The following is a 22,522-nucleotide window of genomic DNA, read 5'->3' as shown; positions in this document are numbered from 1 at the left end:
TTGGGGTCCGCGGAACGGACTCGCGGAGACCCAGACTGTGATGCCAATTGTGGGATCACCGAAGGATTGTTTGTGTGACTCTGTGTCGGGGTAGTGAACGGGTCACGTCACCAAACCCAGGACACCGAAGGAGACCATCGTGACGATAAAGGGTAAAGGGGCAATTGCAGAGCTGCCTGTCAAAGGAACTTGCTTGAACTCAGTGCACCACCGTCTGAACAAAATCCCAATGGACGGTGTTTGAACGCCCAGCCTCGCTGCTCACAGACGCTCTCCGAGCTCTCGGTCCATCCAACCGCCGGAACACTTCCGCTCAGCCACTCAGCGGGCGGAACTCAACCTTCACCTTCTCCTCCGAGCTCAACATGCCAATGGTGGGGTAGAATCCACCCAGCGGGATCCAGCTCTCCTTCTTCCCAATTATCTTCCCGTTGCGGGAGAAAAAGACCTGCAATGGGAGGAAGAGGGTGACGCAGTCAGATAACGGGGAGCGGAGGGGTGAGAGATACACCACATAACTGGTATTTCGCCTGAGTACTGTCGGAGGGGCGGTGCTGAGGGAGCGCCGCACTGTCGGAGGGGCAGTACTGAGGGAGCGCCGCACTGTCGGAGGGGCGGTGCTGAGGGAGCGCCGCACTGTCGGAGGGGCGGTACTGAGGGAGCGCCGCACTGTCGGAGGGGCGGTGCTGAGGGAGCGCCGCACTGTAGGAGGGGCGGTACTGAGGGAGCGTCGCACTGTCGGAGGGGCAGTGCTGAGGGAGTGCCGCACTGTCGGAGGGGCAGTACTGAGGGAGTGCCGCACTGTCGGAGGGGCAGTACTGAGGGAGTGCCGCACTGTCGGAGGGGCAGTACTGAGGGAGCGCCGCACTGTCGGAGGGGCAGTACTGAGGGAGCGCCGCACTGTCGGAGGGGCAGTACTGAGGGAGTGCCGCACTGTCGGAGGGGCAGTACTGAGGGAGCGCCGCACCATCGGAGGGGCAGTACTGAGGGAGCATCGCACTGTTGGAGTGGCAGTACTGAGGGAGCTCCGCACTGTCGGAGGGGCAGTACTGAGGGAGCTCCGCACTGTCGGAGGGGCAGTACTGAGGGAGCGCTGCACTGTCAGAGGGGCAGTACTGAGGGAGCGCCGCAATGTCGGAGGGGCAGTACTGAGGGAGTGCTACACTGTTGAAGGGGTAGTACTGAGGGAGCGCTGCATTGTAGGAGGGACAGTACTGAGGGAGCTCCACACTGTTAGAGGGGTAGTACTGAGGGAGCGCTGCACTGTCGGAGGGGAGGTACTGAGGGAGCGCCGCACTGGTTGAGGGGCAGTATTGAGTAAGAAAGATTTGCATTTATATAGCGTTCTTCACGACCACCAGACATCTCAAAGCACTTTACAGGCAATGAAGTAATTTTGGAGTGTAGTCACTGTTGTAATGTGGGAAACGCGGCAGCCAATTTGCGCACAGCAAGCTCCCACAAAGAGCAACGTGATAATGACCAGATAATCTGTTTTTTTCACTGTCACTTGAGGGAGAAAGATTGGCCAGCACACCGGGGATAACTCCCCTGCTCTTCTTTGAAATACTGCCGTGGGATCTTTTAAGTCCACCTGAGAGAGCAGACGGGGCCTCAGTTTAACGTCTCATCTGAAAGACGACACCTCCGACAGTGCAGCACTACAGTGGAGATTCAGCCGAGATAGATTTGTTTTCAAGTCCCGAGAGTGGGATTTGAACCCACAACCTTCTGACTCGGAGGTGAGAGTGCCATCCACTGAGCCACAGCTGACACCATAAGAACGTAAGAAATAGGAGCAGGAGTTGGCCATTCAGCCCCTCGAGCCTGCTCTACCATTCAATAAGATCATCGCTGATCTGATCATGGACTCAGCTCCACTTCCCCGCCCGCTCCCCATAACCCTTTACTCCCTTATCGCTCAAAAATCTGTCCCTCTCCGCCTTAAATATATTCAATGACCCAGCCTCCACAGCTCTCTAGGACAGAGAATTTCACAGATTTACAACCCTCTGAGACAAGAAATTTCTCCTCATTTCTGTCTTAAATGGGCGGCCCTTTATTCTGAAACTGTCCCCTAGCTCTAGAGTCCTGAATGAGTGGGGAAACATCCTCTCTGCATCTACCCTGTCAAGACCCCTCAGAATCTTATATGTTTCAATAAGATCACCTCTCAGTCTGCTCGACTCCAATGAGTATAGGCCCAACCTGCTCAACCTTTCTTCATAAGACAACCCATTCATCTCCGGAATCAACCTGGTGAATCTTCTCTGAACTGCCTCCAATGCAAGTATATCCCTCCTTAAATCTGGAGACCAAAACTGTACGCAGTACTCCAGGTGTGGCCTCACCAATACCCTGTACAGTTGTAGCAGGACTTCTCTGCTTTTATACTCTATCCCCCTTGCAATAAAGGCATTTGCAAATTTAATTCATTTGGCCTTCCTGATCACTTGCTGTAACTGCAGACTAACTTTGTGTGTTTCATGTACAAGGACCCCCAGGTCCCTCAGTACTGCAGCACTTTGTAATCTCTCCCCAATTAAATAATAAAATAATAATTTGTTTTTTTATTTTTTGTGCCAAAGCAGATAACCTCACATTTTCCCACATTATACTCCATCTGACAAATGTTTGCCCACTCACTGAGCCTGTCTGTATCCCTTTGCAGATTCTTTGCACCATCCTCACAACTTGCTTTCCCACCTATCTTTGAATCATCAGCACTCTGTCAGCACTGCACTGGGGTGTCAGAGTAGATATTGTGCTCAAGCCCCTGGAGTGGGTCTTGAGGCCACAACCTTCAGACTGGTAAAGTGGGCAGCACTGTCGGAGGGACAGTACTGAGACAATGCCGCACTGTCAGAGGGCAGTACTGAGGGAGTGCCGCACTATCGGAGGGGCAGTACTGAGGGAGTGCCGCACTGTCGGAGGGGCAGTACTGAGACAATGCCGCACTGTCAGAGGGGCAGTACTGAGACAATGCCGCAGTGTCGGAGGGGCAGTACTGAGGGAGCGCTGCACTGTCGGAGGGGCAGTACTGAAGGAGTGCTGCACTGTCAGAGGGGCAGTACTGAGGGAGTGCCGCACTGTCAGAGAGGCAGTACTGAGGGAGCGACGCACTGTCAGAGGGGCAGTACTGAGGGAGTGCCGCACTGTCGGAGGGGCAGTACTGAGGGAGCGCCGCACTGTCAGAGGGGCAGTACTGAGGTAGCGCTGCACTGTCGGATGGGCAGTACTGAGGGAGTGCCGCACTGTCGGAGGGGCAGTACTGAGGGAGCGCTGCACTGTCGGAGGGGCAGAACTGAGGGAGCGCTGCACTGTTGGAGGGGCAGTACCGAGGGAGTGTTGCAGTGTCAGAGGGCAGTACTGAGGGAGTGCCGCACTATCGGAGGGGCAGTACTGAGGGAGTGCCGCACTATCGGAGGGGCAGTACTGAGGGAGTGCCGCACTGTCGGAGGGGCAGTACTGAGGGAGCGCCGCACTGTCAGAGGGGCAGTACTGAGGGAGCGATGCACTGTCGGATGGGCAGTACTGAGGGAGCGCTGCACTGTCAGAGGGGCAGTACTGAGGGAGTGCCGCACTGTCAGAGGGGCAGTACTGAGGGAGCGACGCACTGTCAGAGGGGCAGTACTGAGGGAGCGCCGCACTGTTGGAGGGGCACTACTGAGGGAGTGCCGCACTGTCGGAGGGGCAGTACTGAGGGAGTGCCGCACTGTCAGAGGGGCAGTACTGAGGGAGTGCCGCACTGTCAGAGGGGCAGTACTGAGGGAGCGCTGCACTGTCGGAGGGGCAGTACTGAGGGAATGCCGCACTGTCGGAGGGGCAGTACTGAGAGAGCGCTGCACTGTCGGAGGGGCAGAACTGAGGGAGCGCTGCACTGTTGGAGGGGCAGTACCGAGGGAGTGCTGCAGTGTCAGAGGGGCAGTACTGAGGGAGTGCTGCAGTGTCAGAGGGCAGTACTGAGGGAGTGCCGCACTATCGGAGGGGCAGTACTGAGGGAGTGCCGCACTGTCAGAGGGGCAGTACTGAGGGAGCGCCGCACTGTCGGAGGTGCTGTCTTTCGGATGTCCCATCTACCGTCTCAGGAGGATGTAAAATTCCCATGGCACTATTTTGTTGAAGAGCTGGCGAATTGCACCTTGGTGTCCTGGGGCCAATATTTATCGCTCAAGCATCATCACCACAAAAACCCAGACTATCTGCTCATTATCACATTGCTGTTTGTGGGAGCTTGCTGTGCGTAAATTATCTGTACAACTCTTTGCGGGGTCCTGAGGTCATTAAAAGCTTTGTAGAAATACTGGTTGATTCTTTCTTCTAGGCTGGGGGAGGTCGCACACTGTCGTTGCCACCGGAAGGTTCCGGAAATTGTTGCGTGGATTTGCCGGGGTTCTGTGCTGTGACTCACCACAACTTTCTTGGATTGGTGCTGACTTTCTGCGATCTCCTCTTCATCATCATCTTCCTCCTCCTCGGAGTCTGTGTAGTACAAGATGGCTCGCTTTGGCTGCCTGACTTTGGCCTTGCTGCCCCCGAGACCCTCTTTCCCCTCGTTGTCACACTCCCCTGCAGAAACAGGCCGCAGCAGAAGGTTAACGCGAGACAATCGCTGATCGTGGGTCTCAGTCATCGGGAGCAAGCGCTCTGTGGTGGCAGTAAACGTGCGGCCATCTTCCCCACGCCCAAACACACAGCCCCCTGACACACACAGCCCCACGCCCAAACACACAGCCCCCCGACACACACAGCCCCACGCCCAAACACAGCCCCACACCCAAACACAGCCCACGCCCAAACACACAGCCCCCCGACACACATAGCCCACTGACACACACAGCCCCACGCCCAAACACACAGCCCCCGACACACACAGCCCCCGACACACACAGCCCCACATCCAAACACAGCCCCACGCCCAAACACAGAGCCCCCCGACACACACAGCCCCACGCCCAAACACAGCCCCACACCCAAACACAGCCCCACGCCCAAACACACAGCCCCCGACACACACAGCCCACGACCAAACACACAGCCCCCCGACACACACAGCCCCACGCCCAAACACAGCCCCACGCCCAAACACAGCCCTACGCCCAAACACAGCTCCACGCCCAAACACACAGCCCCACACCCAAACACAGCCCCACGCCCAAACACACAGCCCCACACCCAAACACAGCCCCACGCCCAAACACAGCCCCACACCCAAACACAGCCCCACGCCCAAACACAGCCCCACGCCCAAACACACAGCCCCAAGCCCAAACACAGCCCCATGCCTAAACACAGCCCCCCACCAAACACAGACCCACACCCAAACACAGCCCCACGGCACACACGTTGCCCCCCACACACACTGCCCCCCCACCACACACACTCCCCCCCACACACACACTACCCCCACACACACTGCCCCTCCCACACACACTACCCCCCACACACACACTACCCCCAACACACACTGCCCCCCCCACACACACACTGCCCCCCTCACACACACACTCCCCCCTAAACACACACTGCCCCCCCACACACACTGCCCCCCCACACACTCTACCTCCCCCACACACACTGCCCCCCCTCACACACACTACCCCCCCATACACACACTACCCCCAACACACACTGTCCCCCCCACACACACACTCCCCCCCACACACACTGCCCCCCCACACACATTCCCCCCCCCCACACACTCCCCCCCACACACACTGCCCCCCCCCACACACACTCCCCCCTACACACACTCCCCACCACACACACTGCCCCCCCCCCCACACACACACACTGCCCCCCACACACACACTCCCCCCCACACACACTCCCCCCCCACACACACACTCTCCCCCCCACACACTCCCCCCACACACACACTTCCCCCCACATACACACTCCCCCCCACACACACTGCCCCCCCCACACACACTACCCCCCCACACACACACTACCCCCAACACACACTGCCCCCCCCACACACACACTTCGCCCTCACACACACACTCCCCCTAAACACACACTGCCCCCCCCACACACACTGCCCCCCCACACACTCTAACCCCCCCACACACACTGCCCCCCCTCACACACACTACCCCCCCATACACACACTACCCCCAACACACACTGTCCCCCCCACACACACACTCCCCCCTACACACACTGCCCCCCCCACACACATTCCCCCCCCACACACACTCCCCCCCACATACACTCCCTCCCCCCACACACACTCCCCCCCACACACACTCCCCACCACACACACTGCCCCCCCCCACACACACACACTGCCCCCCACACACACACTCCCCCCCACACACACTCCCCCCCCACACACAGACTCTCCCCCCCACACACTCCCCCCACACACACACTCCCCCCCACATACACACTCCCCCCCACACACACTGCCCCCCCACACACACACACTGCCCCCCACACACACACTCCCCCCCACACACACTCCCCCCCACACACACACTGCCCCCCCACACACACACACTGCCCCCCACACACACACTCCCCCCCACACACACTCCCCCCCACACACACACTCCCCCCCCACACACACTCCCCCCCACACACACTGCCCCCCCACACACACACACTGCCCCCCACACACACACTCCCCCCCACACACACTCCCCCCCACACACACACTGCCCCCCCACACACACTCCCCCCCACACACACTGCCCCCCCACACACACACACACTGCCCCCCACACACACACACTGGCCCCCACACACACTGCCCCCCCACACACACACACTGCCCCCCACACACACTGCCCCCCCACACACACTGACCCCCCACACACACACACTGCCACCCACACACACACTCCCCCTCACACACACTCCCCACCCACACACACAATGGCCCCCACACACACTGCCCCCCCACACACACACACTGCCCCCCACACACACACTCCCCCCCACACACACACTGCCCCCCACACACACTGCCCCCCCACACACACTGACCCCCCACACACACACTCCCCCCCACACACACTCCCCCCCACACACACACTGCCCCCCCACACACACTCCCCCCCACACACACTGCCCCCCCACACACACACACACTGCCCCCCACACACACACACTGGCCCCCACACACACTGCCCCCCCACACACACACACTGCCCCCCACACACACTGCCCCCCCACACACACTGACCCCCCACACACACACACTGCCCCACACGCACACACTCCCCCCCACACACACACTGCCCCCACACACACACTGCCCCCTCACACACACACACTGCCCCCCCACACACACTCCCCCCCACACACACACTGCCCCACACACACACACTCCCCCCCACACACACACTCCCCCCCACACACACACTGCCCCCACACACACACTGCCCCCTCACACACACACACTGCCCCACACACACACACTCCCCCTCACACACACACTGCCCCCCCACACACACTCCCCCCCAGACACACACTGCACCCCCACACACACACTCCCCCTCACACACACTCCCCCCCACACACACTTCCCCCAACACACACACTGCACCCCCCCACACACACTCCGCCCACACACACACACTGCCCCCCACACATTGCCCCCCCGACACACACACTCCCCCCCACACACACACTCCGCCCACACACACACACTGCCCCCCCCCACACACACTGCCCCCCCACACACACTGCCCCCCCCACACACACTGCCCCCCCCACACACACACACTGCCCCCCACACACACACTCCCCCCCACACACACACTGCCCCCCCACACACACTGCCCCCCCCACACACACTGCCCCCCCCACACACACACACTGCCCCCCCACACACACTCCCCCACACACACACACTGCCCCCCCCACACACACTCCCCCCCACACACTGTCCCCTCCCCCCACACACTGCCCCCTCCCCCCACACACTGCCCCCCCCACACACTGTCCCCTCCCCCCACACACTGCCCCCTCCCCCCACACACTGCCCCCCCCACACACTGCCCCCTCCCCCCACACACTGCCCCCTCCCCCCACACACTGCCCCCCCACACACTGCCCCCCCCCACTCACACTGCCCCCCCCACACACAATGCCTCCCCCCCACACACACTGCCTCCCCCCACACACTGCCCCCCCACACACTGCCCCCCCACACACTGCCCCCCCACACACTGCCCCCCCACACACTGCCCCCCCCACACACACACTGCCCCCCCCACACACTGCCCCCCCACACACACTACCCCCCCACACACACTGCCCCCCCACACACTGCCCCCCCCACACACTGCCCCCCCCACACACTGCCCCCCCACACACACTGCCCCCCCCACACACTGCCCCCCCACACACTGCCCCCCCCACACACACACTGCCCCCCCCACACACTGCCCCCCCACACACACTACCCCCCCACACACACTGCCCCCCCACACACTGCCCCCCCCACACACACACTGCCCCCCCACACACAATGCCTCCCCCCCACACACACTGCCTCCCCCCACACACTGCCCCCCCTACACACTGCCCCCCCACACACTGCCCCCCCACACACTGCCCCCCCACACACTGCCCTCCGCACACACCGCCCCACCACACACTGCCCCCCCACACACTGCACCCCCACACACTGCCCTCCCCTCACACTGCCCCCCCCACACACTGCCCCCCCACACACTGCCCCCCCACACACTGCCCCCCCACACACTGCCCCCCCACACACTGCCCCCCCACACACTGCCCCCCCACACACTGCCCCCCCTACACACTGCCCCCCCCACACACTGCCCCCCCACACACTGCCCCCCCACACACTGCCCCCCCACACACTGCCCTCCGCACACACCGCCCCCCCACACACTGCCCCCCCACACACTGCACCCCCACACACTGCTCCCCCACACACTGCCCCCCCACACACTGCCCTCCCCTCACACTGCCCCCCCCACACTGCACCCCCCACACACTGCCCCCCCACACACTCACTGCCCCCCCACACACTCACTTCCCCCCCACACACACAGCCCCCCCACACACTGCCCCCCACACACACACACTCCCCCCCACACACTCACTTCCCCCCCACACACACAGCCCCCCCACACACTGCCCCCCCCACACACTCACTTCCCCCCCACTCACTGCCCCCCCACACACTGCCCCCCCACCCACTGCTCCCACACACACTGCCCCCCCACACACTGCCCCCCCACACACTGCCCCCCCACACACTGCTCCCCCACACACTGCCCCCCCACACACTGCCCTCCCCTCACACTGCCCCCCCCACACTGCACCCCCCACACACTGCCCCCCCACACACTCACTTCCCCCCCACACACTGCCCCCCCACACACTGCCCTCCCCTCACACTGCCCCCCCCCACACTGCACCCCCCACACACTGCCCCCCCACACACTGCCCCCCCACACACTCACTTCCCCCCCACACACTGCCCCCCCACACACTCACTTCCCCCCCACACACTGCCCCCCCCACACACTGCCCCCCACACACTGCCTCCCCCACACACTGCCCCCCCCACACTGCACCCTCCACACACTTCCCCCCACACACTGCCCCCCCACACACTGCACCCTCCACACACTGCCCCCCCACACACTCACTTCCCCCCACACACTGCCCCCCCCACACACACTGCACCCCCCCACACACTGCCCCCCCACACACTCACTTCCCTCCCCACACACTGCACCCCCACACACTGCCTCCCCCACACACTGCCCCCCCACACACTGCCTCCCCCACGCACTGCCCCCCCCACACACACACTGCCCCACACACACACACTGCCCCCCCACACACACTCCCCCCCAGACACACACTGCACCCCCACACACACACACTCCCCCCCACACACTGCCCCCTCCCCCCACACACTGCCCCCCACACATTGCCCCCCCGACACACACACTCCCCCCCACACACACACTCCGCCCACACACACACACTGCCCCCCCCCACACACACTGCCCCCCCACACACACTGCCCCCCCCACACACACTGCCCCCCCCACACACACACACTGCCCCCCACACACACACTCCCCCCCACACACACACTGCCCCCCCACACACACTGCCCCCCCCACACACACTGCCCCCCCCACACACACACACTGCCCCCCCCACACACACTGCCCCCCCACATACACTGCCCCCACACACACACACTGCCCCCCACACACACACTCCCCCCCACACACACACTGCCCCCCCACACACACTGCACCCACACACACTCCCCCCCACACACTGTCCCCTCCCCCCACACACTGCCCCCTCCCCCCACACACTGCCCCCCCCACACACTGCCCCCTCCCCCCACACACTGCCCCCTCCCCCCACACACTGCCCCCCCACACACTGCCCCCCCCCACTCACACTGCCCCCCCACACACAATGCCTCCCCCCCACACACACTGCCTCCCCCCACACACTGCCCCCCCTACACACTGCCCCCCCCACACACTGCCCCCCCACACACTGCCCCCCCACACACTGCCCCCCCACACACTGCCCTCCCCTCACACTGCCCCCCCCACACACTGCCCCCCCACACACTGCCCTCCCCTCACACTGCCCCCCCCACACACTGCCCCCCCACACACTGCCCCCCCACACACTGCCCCCCCACACACTGCCCCCCCCACACACTGCCCCCCCCACACACTGCCCCCCCACACACTGCCCCCCCACACACTGCCCCCCCACACACTGCCCCCCCCACACACACACTGCCCCCCCCACACACTGCCCCCCCCACACACTGCCCCCCCACACACACTGCCCCCCCCACACACTGCCCCCCCACACACTGCCCCCCCCACACACACACTGCCCCCCCCACACACTGCCCCCCCCACACACACACTGCCCCCCCACACACAATGCCTCCCCCCCACACACACTGCCTCCCCCCACACACTGCCCCCCCTACACACTGCCCCCCCACACACTGCCCCCCCACACACTGCCCCCCCACACACTGCCCCCCCACACACTGCCCTCCCCTCACACTGCCCCCCCCACACACTGCCCCCCCACACACTGCCCCCCCACACACTGCCCCCCCACACACTGCCCCCCCACACACTGCCCCCCCTACACACTGCCCCCCCCACACACTGCCCCCCCACACACTGCCCCCCCACACACTGCCCCCCCACACACTGCCCTCCGCACACACCGCCCCCCCACACACTGCCCCCCCACACACTGCACCCCCACACACTGCTCCCCCACACACTGCCCCCCCACACACTGCCCTCCCCTCACACTGCCCCCCCCACACTGCACCCCCCACACACTGCCCCCCCACACACTCACTTCCCCCCCACACACACAGCCCCCCCACACACTGCCCCCCCCACACACACACACTCCCCCCCACACACTCACTTCCCCCCCACTCACTGCCCCCCCACACACTCACTTCCCCCCCACACACACAGCCCCCCCACACACTGCCCCCACACACACACACTCCCCCCCACACACACACTCCCCCCCACACACTCACTTCCCCCCCACACACACAGCCCCCCCACACACTGCCCCCCCCACACACACACACTCCCCCCCACACACTCACTTCCCCCCCACTCACAGCCCCCCCACCCACTGCTCCCACACACACTGCCCCCCCACACACTGCCCCCCCACACACTGCTCCCCCACACACTGCCCCCCCACACACTGCCCTCCCCTCACACTGCCCCCCCCACACTGCACCCCCCACACACTGCCCCCCCACACACTCACTTCCCCCCCACACACTGCCCCCCCACACACTGCCCTCCCCTCACACTGCCCCCCCCACACTGCACCCCCACACACTGCCCCCCCACACACTGCCCCCCCACACACTCACTTCCCCCCCACACACTGCCCCCCCACACACTCACTTCCCTCCCCACACACTGCACCCCCACACACTGCCTCCCCCACACACTGCCCCCCCACACACTGCCTCCCCCACGCACTGCCCCCCCCACACACACACTGCCCCACACACACACACTGCCCCCCCACACACACTCCCCCCCAGACACACACTGCACCCCCACACACACACACTCCCCCCCACACACTGCCCCCTCCCCCCACACACTGCCCCCCACACATTGCCCCCCCGACACACACACTCCCCCCCACACACACACTCCGCCCACACACACACACTGCCCCCCCCCACACACACTGCCCCCCCACACACACTGCCCCCCCCACACACACTGCCCCCCCCACACACACACACTGCCCCCCACACACACACTCCCCCCCACACACACACTGCCCCCCCACACACACTGCCCCCCCCACACACACTGCCCCCCCCACACACACACACTGCCCCCCCCACACACACTGCCCCCCCCACACACACACACTGCCCCCCCCACACACACTGCCCCCCCACATACACTGCCCCCACACACACACACTGCCCCCCACACACACACTCCCCCCCACACACACACTGCCCCCCCACACACACTGCACCCACACACACTCCCCCCCACACACTGTCCCCTCCCCCCACACACTGCCCCCTCCCCCCACACACTGCCCCCCCCACACACTGCCCCCTCCCCCCACACACTGCCCCCTCCCCCCACACACTGCCCCCCCACACACTGCCCCCCCCACTCACACTGCCCCCCCCACACACAATGCCTCCCCCCCACACACACTGCCTCCCCCCACACACTGCCCCCCCTACACACTGCCCCCCCACACACTGCCCTCCCCTCACACTGCCCCCCCCACACACTGCCCCCCCACACACTGCCCTCCCCTCACACTGCCCCCCCCACACACTGCCCCCCCACACACTGCCCTCCCCTCACACTGCCCCCCCCACACACTGCCCCCCCACACACTGCCCCCCCACACACTGCCCCCCCCACACACTGCCCCCCCCACACACTGCCCCCCCCACACACTGCCCCCCCACACACTGCCCCCCCACACACTGCCCCCCCACACACTGCCCCCCCCACACACACACTGCCCCCCCCACACACTGCCCCCCCCACACACTGCCCCCCCACACACACTGCCCCCCCCACACACTGCCCCCCCACACACTGCCCCCCCCACACACACACTGCCCCCCCCACACACTGCCCCCCCACACACACTGCCCCCCCACACACTGCCCCCCCACACACAATGCCTCCCCCCCACACACACTGCCTCCCCCCACACACTGCCCCCCCTACACACTGCCCCCCCACACACTGCCCCCCCACACACTGCCCCCCCACACACTGCCCTCCCCTCACACTGCCCCCCCACACACTGCCCCCCCACACACTGCCCCCCCACACACTGCCCCCCCACACACTGCCCCCCCACACACTGCCCCCCCACACACTGCCCCCCCTACACACTGCCCCCCCCACACACTGCCCCCCCACACACTGCCCCCCCACACACTGCCCCCCCACACACTGCCCTCCGCACACACCGCCCCCCCACACACTGCCCCCCCACACACTGCACCCCCACACACTGCTCCCCCACACACTGCCCCCCCACACACTGCCCTCCCCTCACACTGCCCCCCCCACACTGCACCCCCCACACACTGCCCCCCCACACACTCACTTCCCCCCCACACACACAGCCCCCCCACACACTGCCCCCCCCACACACACACACTCCCCCCCACACACTCACTTCCCCCCCACTCACTGCCCCCCCACACACTCACTTCCCCCCCACACACACAGCCCCCCCACACACTGCCCCCCCCACACACACACACTCCCCCCCACACACACACTCCCCCCCACACACTCACTTCCCCCCCACTCACAGCCCCCCCACCCACTGCTCCCACACACACTGCCCCCCCACACACTGCCCCCCCACACACTGCTCCCCCACACACTGCCCCCCCACACACTGCCCTCCCCTCACACTGCCCCCCCCACACTGCACCCCCCACACACTGCCCCCCCACACACTCACTTCCCCCCCACACACTGCCCCCCCACACACTGCCCTCCCCTCACACTGCCCCCCCCACACTGCACCCCCACACACTGCCCCCCCACACACTGCCCCCCCACACACTCACTTCCCCCCCACACACTGCCCCCCCACACACTCACTTCCCCCCCACACACTGCCCCCCCCACACACTGCCCCCCACACACTGCCTCCCCCACACACTGCCCCCCCCACACTGCACCCTCCACACACTGCCCCCCCACACACTCACTTCCCCCCACACACTGCCCCCCCCCACACTGCACCCTCCACACACTTCCCCCCACACACTGCCCCCCCACACACTGCACCCTCCACACACTGCCCCCCCACACACTCACTTCCCCCCACACACTGCCCCCCCCACACACACTGCACCCCCCCACACACTGCCCCCCCACACACTGCCCCCCACACACTCACTTCCCCCCACACACTGCCCCCCCCACACACACTGCACCCCCCCACACACTGCCCCCCCACACACTCACTTCCCTCCCCACACACTGCACCCCCACACACTGCCTCCCCCACACACTGCCCCCCCACACACTGCCTCCCCCACGCACTGCCCCCCCCACACACACACTGCCCCCCTCCCCCCCCCACACCCACAGCCGCCCCACCCCCCCACACAGCCCACCCAGGGGGTCCCGTGAGGTGGCGCTTGTGTTACTGGGCAATAATTCAGCGAAAGTGCGTTCAAATCCCACCCGGCCAGTTTGAGAATTTGAGTTCAGACACGAAGCTGTGGGACTGTCGGGAAAAAGCGGGTTGACTGCCATCCCTCCGGGAGACCTGCCGTCCTTACCCGCTGTCTGGGCCCCCAGGTGACTCCAGTTCCTCACCGACACAATTCACTCTTAACTGCCCTTTGAACTGGCCTACCTGTCGGCTCAGACCCATCACTAACAGCTCAGGAAGGCGGCTGACCCCCATCTCGCAGGGTAATTAGGGATGGGTAATAAATGCCGGCCTGGCCAGTGACACCCACACCCCGTGAATGAATCCTCTGACTCATGCTAAGGGACAGCTTTTTACTAAATTCATTCCCAGGATGTGGGCGTCGCTGGCCAGGCCGGCATTTATCGCCCATCCCTAATTGCCCCTTGAGAAGGTGGTGGTGAGCCGCCTTCTTGAACCGCTGCAGTCCGTGTGGTGAAGGTGCTCCCACAGTGCTGTTAGGGAGGGAGTTCCAGGATTGTGACCCAGCGACGATGAAGGAACGGCCGATATATTCCCGAGTCAGGATGGTGTGTGACTGGGAGGGGAACGTGGAGGTGGTGGTGTTCCCATGGACCTGCTGCCCTCGTCCTTCTAGGTGGTAGAGGTGGCGGGTTTGGGAGGTGCTGCCGAAGAAGCCTTGGCGAGTTGCCGCAGTGCATCTTGTAGATGGTGCACACTGCAGCCACGGTGCGCCGGTGGTGGAGGGAGAGAGTGTTGAAGGTGGTGGGTAGCGTGCCCATCAAGCGGGGCTGCTTTGTCCTGAATGGTGTCGAGCTTCTCGAGTGTTGTTGGAGCTGCACTCATCCAGGCAAGTGGGGAGTGTTCCATCACACTCCTGACTTGTGCCCTGTAGATGGTGCAAAGGCTTTGGGGAGTCAGGAGGTGAGACACTCAACCGCAGAATACCCAGCCTCTGACCCGCTCTTGTTGCCACGGCAATGGGCAATCAGCACCTTCCGAGGCCTCCCTCAAGGGGCTGGACTTTGAGATGCTTATTGAGTGAGGAGGAAGAGGAGGAGCGGGCAGGGAGTGGGTTGGAGATGTGCAATGGTGAATGTCCTCCCACTTTGGCACCAGACCGTTTGTTTCTGGGTGTGTGTGTGTGTCCCAAGCCGTGATGATGTAGTGAGGTCATACACTGCTCATGGGAGTATGATTCCATCGACCCGGGGCGGGTCACCCTGGAGAAGACCGGACAGAGCTCCACATTATCCCGTGATGGTTACAGGGGACTCCTCAGTCAATTCTGTGGGGGGGGGGGGGGTTTCCGCTTTGGCCAATCACAGTCCCTCTGCCTTTGGACCCCCCCCCCCACTCCATGCCGACAGTCTGTTGCCAAACCCCCCTCCCTTAGATTCTCGGATGAATCAGGAGTGAGCATTCCTGCTGTAAGCAGACTGTTGGTGGAGTGAGACTGCTGGGATTGACTGGCCTTCCCTCCCTCTGGGAATCGCTCACGTTCCCACGATGCAACGCACACACCTTCACTGTCCAGGTGGAAATCCCGGGGGAACATGATCCCGCAGCCCATGATGTCACCCTTGTAGCAGCGAGGTCCGAACGGATGGCCGACTCCACTGCCATAAAATATCTTCCCGTCGTCTGAAAGTTAAGGATTCGGAGCATTAGCAACATTGATTCATCGTTCATTTAGATTCTTTCGTAGCTGATATTCCTACTCACTTATGCCTTCTTTCAGGGAATGTCTGGTTAAAGCTTTGATACGCCTTTCCGAAAGTCCCTGGACAACATCCACCATACGACTCTCACCCACCCTCTCCAATACTTCATCAAATAACTCGATCAAATCAGTCAAACGCAGTTTGTCTTTCATAAATCCGTGCTGACTGTCGTTTGTTAACCCACAATTAATTGGGTCTAGGATTATTGTCTCTAACAGTTTCCCGATCACTGATGTCAGGCTGCCTTTCCCATTGAGGGAAGGGAAAACATAGAAACATAGAAAGTAGATGCAGGAGCAGGCCATTCGGCCCTTTGAGCCTGCACCACCATTCAATATGGTTATGGCTGATCATTCCCTCAGTACCCCATTCCTGTTTTCTCTCCATATCCTTGATCCCTTTAGCCGTAAGGGCCACATCTAACTCCCTTTTGAATATATTGAATGAACTGGCCTCAACGACTCTCTGCAGTAGGGAATTCCACAGGTTCACCACTCTCTGAGTGAAGAAGTTTCTCCTCATCTCGGTCCTAAATAACTTACCCCTTATCCTTAGATTGTGATCTCTGGTTCTGGACTTCCCCAACATCGGGAACATTGTTCCTGCATCTAACCTGTCCAGTCCCATCAAAATGTTATAGGTTTCTATGAGATCCCCTCTCATTCTTTTAAATTCCAGTGAATATATGCCTAGTCGATCCAGTCTTTCTTCATATGTCAGTCTTGCCATCCTGGGAATCAGTCTGGTGAACCTTTCCTGCACTCCCTCAATAGCAAGAATGTCCTTCCTCAGATTAGGAGACCAAAACTGTACACAGGGAGCGCAGTACACAGGAGATCCAACATGGAGCTTGGAGTGGACAGGTGCCCATCTATCACTGGGACCTCCCTGATGACAGTCAATACTTGATCACATCAATCTCACAGGACAGGAGGAGGCTGTAATATATATATGGCTCCCAGTGGACTACTGCAGCAGTGCTGCTTACAGATTAAACAGTTCAGGTCAGCTGATAGGTTTCCCCAAAGTTATCAGCCATCTTAGAGGCTGTGTGTGTTTGTGATGTCGTACTGAAAACGTAACATTTGGTGATGAGAATGGGATAAGCGGATAACAAAGCTGTAATTTTTGTTGGTGGACGATTCAGCCAACTGACAGAAAGATTTTGAGAGCTTCTCTGTTTTGATTAATAGCTAAAAATCCAAGGTAAATTACAACTTTTTTGAACTGCCAGAGTCCAGATGGGCGTGCCTATGGGAATAATAGGGCACTTGGGGGAGTTGCAACGTGACCGAGAAAGTTTTGGAGCGTATGTGGAGCGACTAGAAATATTTTTCACCGCAAATACTATCATCGAAGTCTCCGATGATGAAAACCATAACCGGGTGGTGTTGGAAAGACAACGGCCTATTTTCTCAACTGAAGCAGGGCCCGAGGTGTATGAAACCCTGATAAATTTGCTTGTGCCTGTCAATCCAAAGGACACAACTCTGAAGCAGATTCTAACAGCACTACAGCCCTGAGCCCCTGAAAATTGCTGAAAGTTATCGTTTCGGAATACGAGAACAGTAAATCGACGAAAGTATCAGTGAGTGCATTGTAGCATTAAAAAATCTATCTACTCACTGTAATTTTGGAAAGTTTCAAGACCAAGCATTGCGTGACCGCTTTGTTTGTGGAATGAAAATTGATGCGATCGGAAGAAAGTTATTGGCAACTCCTAACTTGACTTTTGATTTAGCTTGTCAGACAGCTATGTCAACGGACAATATTCCCGAGAATTTCGTACCGTTTCCAGTCATCAGGTGAATCACCTCCAGGTTAAAAATAAAAGGCAGTTGGGCCCGAAGGTCTCAGCAACTGGCAACAGTAACAGAGCATTGAAGTCGTGCTCTAGGTGCCTGGGACAAAACATTGCTCAAAGTTGTCCATACGTGAAGGCAGAGTGTATCTTCTGCTGGAAAACTGGGCATCTTGCGAAGGCATGCCGACTGAAGAGTAAACCAACTTTCAAAGCTATAAGTAGAAATCCCCAGAGACGATATAGCAGGGAAGAAAAACAAGAGGACGAGGACGTTTTAGAGCTACACATAATCAGGAGCACAAGGGTAACTAACAGCGATTTGAAAATGATCATCATCCATGTAGATGTTGCAGGAACCAAGATACCCATGGAAATTAACACTGGTGCATCTGTGAGTGTAGTACTGGAGTCACTGCACCTCGACAAATTGTGGGATTTTCTATTGGAAAAATCCAAGATAGAGCTACGAGGCTACTCGGGAGAGAACATTCCTGTGCTAGGTCATATCACCGTCCCGGTGAAATACAAGGATCAATTTCAGAACTTGCCTCTCTTAGTAGTGGCAGGAGACAAGCCTGCTTTACCAAAAAGAAATTGGTTGGGATCAGTGAGGCTGGATCGGAGTGAGATTTTTCGTGTTGAAACGAGATTTGCATCGAAGGATGATGTCATCAAGAAGTATCTGAAGGTGTTCTGTGAAACGGACAGTCCGATCCAAGGCTTCAAGGTGAGTGTCAGGGTACAGAAGGACGCTAGATCAGTTTACTGCAAGCCACGACCCGTACCATATGAACTCAACGAGAAAGTTGAGCAAGAACTCAAAAGACTAGAGACTTACAACATAAGGCTAGAACCTCCGCTTTTTTTGCATGATTAACACCCACTTAACGCCCATTTTACCGCTGAAATGAAGTAGAACGCACATCTCTTGCCCATTTTGGCACAAAATGGAAACTGATGGGCATTTTTCAGAAACTTATCGCCGAGTGTTACTTTCCCCATGTGGTTAACGGCGAGAAAAAATATTACCGCCTGTCCACTTTTTTTGGGCGCAATCAGCAGGTTGGGCAACTTCAACGGCCACAATATCGCCCAGCGTTACTTTCCGCATGGAATTAACGCTGAGGTTCAATATTAACGCCCGCCCACTGTTTTTTGTCGTAAAGAGCATATTTACCCAAACTAGCGGCCATGGAGATCGGCCATCGTCAATTTCACCACCACACACACATATCGCCAAGAATATCGCTCGCTCAAAAAAACGCCCGTAAAAAGTGGAACTAACCGGAAATAATCACAGCGTTATGGACGCCATGTTCTAGAGCACATGTTGCATCCTTTAAAAGGCTGCTGTGCTTCAACCTCGGGGGAGATCGGATGTACTCTGCAGGTCGTTGGAGTTGATGTGAACATCTCTAAAAACATCTTGACCATACTGTGACCGATTGGAATTGAAGTGCTGTGTTCATCGGGACATTCCTTGTTTGTGTGCAATCAGTGGAAAACAGAGAGCTACTGCAATGGGGCCTGTCCTTTCTCACCCTCTCTTGGTGACCAAATACATGCAGCAGGAACGATGCACTGCATTATGTGCCCAATGTACGAAAAGACAGACAGATGAGGAGGACCAGACATTACAACCCCCGCAAGTACAAGGAGAAGCATTCTTACCTCGACTTGCCCGACCAATGCAGGGAGACAGAGGGAAACAAAAAGGAGACAAAAGCAAAAGACAGAAAGGAGATGAGGAAAAGTGGAGGGCAGAGAAACCCAAGGCAAAGAACAAAAAGGGCCACTGTACAGCAAAATTCTAAAAGGACAAAGGGTGTTAAAAAAACAAGCCTGAAGGCTTTGTGTCTTACTGCAAGGAGTATCCGTAATAAGATGGATGAATTAACTGTGCAAATAGATGTTAACAAATATGATGTGATTGGGATTACAGAGACGTGGCTCCAGGATGATCAGGGCTGGGAACTCAACATCCAGGGGTATTCAACATTCAGGAAGGATAGAATAAAAGGAAAAGGAGGTGGGGTAGCATTGCTGGTTAAAGAGGAGATTAATGCAATAGTTAGGAAGCACATTATCTTGGATGATGTGGAACCTATATGGGTAGAGCTGCAGAACACCAAAGGGCAAAAAACATTGGTGGGAGTTGTGTACAGACCTCCAAACAGTAGTAGTGATGTTGGGGAGGGCATCAAACAGGAAATTAGGGTTGCATGCAATAAAGGTGCAGCAGTTATAATGGGTGACTTTAATATGCACATAGATTGGGCTAGCCAAACTGGAAGCAATACGGTGGAGGAGGATTTCCTGGAGTGCATAAGGGATGGTTTTCTAGACCAATATGTCGAGGAACCAACTAGGGGGGAGGCCATCTTAGACTGGGTGTTGTGTAATGAGAGAGGATTAATTAGCAAGCTCGTTGTGCGAGGCCCCTTGGGGAAGAGTGGCCATAACATGGTGGAATTTTGCATTAGGATGGAGAATGAAACAGTTAATTTAGAGACCATGGTCCAGAACTTAAAGAAGGGTAACTTTGAAGGTATGAGGCGTGAATTGGCTAGGATAGATTGGCGAATGATACTTAAGGGGTTGACTGTGGATGGGCAATGGCAGACATGGATGAACTACAACAATTGTACATTCCTGTCTGGCGTAAAAATAAAAAAGGGAAGGTGGCTCAACCGTGGCTATCAAGGGAAATCAGGGATAGTATTAAAGCCAAGGAAGTGGCATACAAATTGTCCAGAAATAGCAATGAACCCAGGGACTGGGAGAAATTTAGAACTCAGCAGAGGAGGACAAAGGGTTTGATTAGGGCAGGGAAAATAGAGTACGAGAGGAAGCTTGCAGGGAATATTAAGACGGACTGCAAAAGTTTCTATAGATATGTAAAGAGAAAAAGGTTAGTAAAGACAAACGTAAGTATCCCTGCAGTCAGAATCAGGGGAAGTCATAACGGGGAACAAAGAAATGGCAGACCAATTGAACAAGTACTTTGGTTCGGTATTCACTAAGGAGGACACAGACAACCTTACGGATATAAAAGGGGTCAGAGGGTCTAGTAAGGAGTAGGAACTGAAGGAAATCCTAATTAGTCGGGAAATTGTGTTGGGGAAATTGATGGGATTGAAGGCCGCTAAATTCCCAAGGCCTGATGGACTGCATCCCAGAGTACTTAAGGAGGTGGCCTTGGAAATAACGGCTGCATTGATAGTCATTTTCCAACATTCCATTGATTCTGATCAGTTTCTATTGAGTGGAGGGTAGCCAATGTAACCCCACTTTTTAAAAAAGGAGGGAGAGAGAAAACAGGGAATTATAGACTGGTCAGCCTGACCTCAGTCGTGGGTAAAATGATGGAATCAATTATTAAGGATGTCATAGCAGTGCATTTGGAAAGAGGTGACATGATAGGTCCAAGTCAGCATGGATTTGTAAAAGGGAAATCATGCTTGACAAATCAGTGGAGTGGACAAGGGAGAACCAGTTGATGTGGTATATTTGGACTTTCAGAAGGCTTTCGACAAGGTCCCACACAAGAGATTAATGTGCAAAGTTAAAGCACATGGGATTGGGGGTAGTGTGCTGACATGGATTGAGAACTGGTTGTCAGACAGGAAGCAAAGAGTAGGAGTAAATAGGTACTTTTCAGAATGGCAGGTAGTGACTAGTGGGGTACCACAAGGTTCTGTGCTGGGGCCCCAGCTGTTTACATTGTACATTAATGATTTAGACGAGGGGATTAAATGTAGTATCTCCAAATTTGCGGATGACACTAAGTTGGGTGGCAGTGTGAGCTGCGAGGAGGATGCTATGAGACTGCAGAGTGACTTGGATAGGTTAGGTGAGTGGGAAAATGCATGGCAGATGAAGTATAATGTGGATAAATGTGAGGTTATCCACTTTGCTGGTAAAAACAGAGAGATCGACTATTATCTGAATGGTGACAGATTAGGAAAAGGGGAGGTGCAACGAGACCTGGGTGTCATGGTACATCAGTCATTGAAGGTTGGCATGCAGGTACAGCAGGTGGTTAAGAAAGCAAATGGCATGTTGGCCTTCATAGCGAGGGGATTTGAGTACAGGGACAGGGAGGTGTTGATACAGTTGTATAGGGCCTTGTTGAGGCCACACCTGGAGTATTGTGTACAGTTTTGGTCTCCTAACTTGAGGAAGGACATTCTTGCTATTGAGGGAGTGCAGCGAAGGTTCACCAGACTGATTCCCGGGATGGCGGGAGTGACCTATCAAGAAAGACTGGATCAAC

General features: G+C 58.6%; 1 protein-coding gene across 1 annotated transcript in view; it reads right to left on the bottom strand.

Annotated features, from left to right (window-relative positions):
- Nucleotides 1-313: 313 nt before the first annotated feature.
- Nucleotides 314-22,522, bottom strand: part of LOC139256810 (SPRY domain-containing protein 3-like) — a 1,568,464-nt gene continuing 1,546,255 nt past the window's right edge. Inside the window, exons 8-10 of the mRNA XM_070874320.1 lie at nt 16,243-16,362; nt 4,412-4,569; nt 314-448 (exon numbers count right to left, since the gene is read on the bottom strand). Coding sequence (XP_070730421.1) covers nt 314-448; nt 4,412-4,569; nt 16,243-16,362 — 413 coding nt within the window. The remainder of the gene's footprint in view (nt 449-4,411; nt 4,570-16,242; nt 16,363-22,522) is intronic.

Source organism: Pristiophorus japonicus, chromosome 3 (assembly GCF_044704955.1).
Source record: "Pristiophorus japonicus isolate sPriJap1 chromosome 3, sPriJap1.hap1, whole genome shotgun sequence".
Classification (NCBI taxonomy): Eukaryota; Metazoa; Chordata; class Chondrichthyes; family Pristiophoridae; genus Pristiophorus; species Pristiophorus japonicus.
This window is presented reverse-complemented; position numbering and strand designations above follow the sequence as displayed.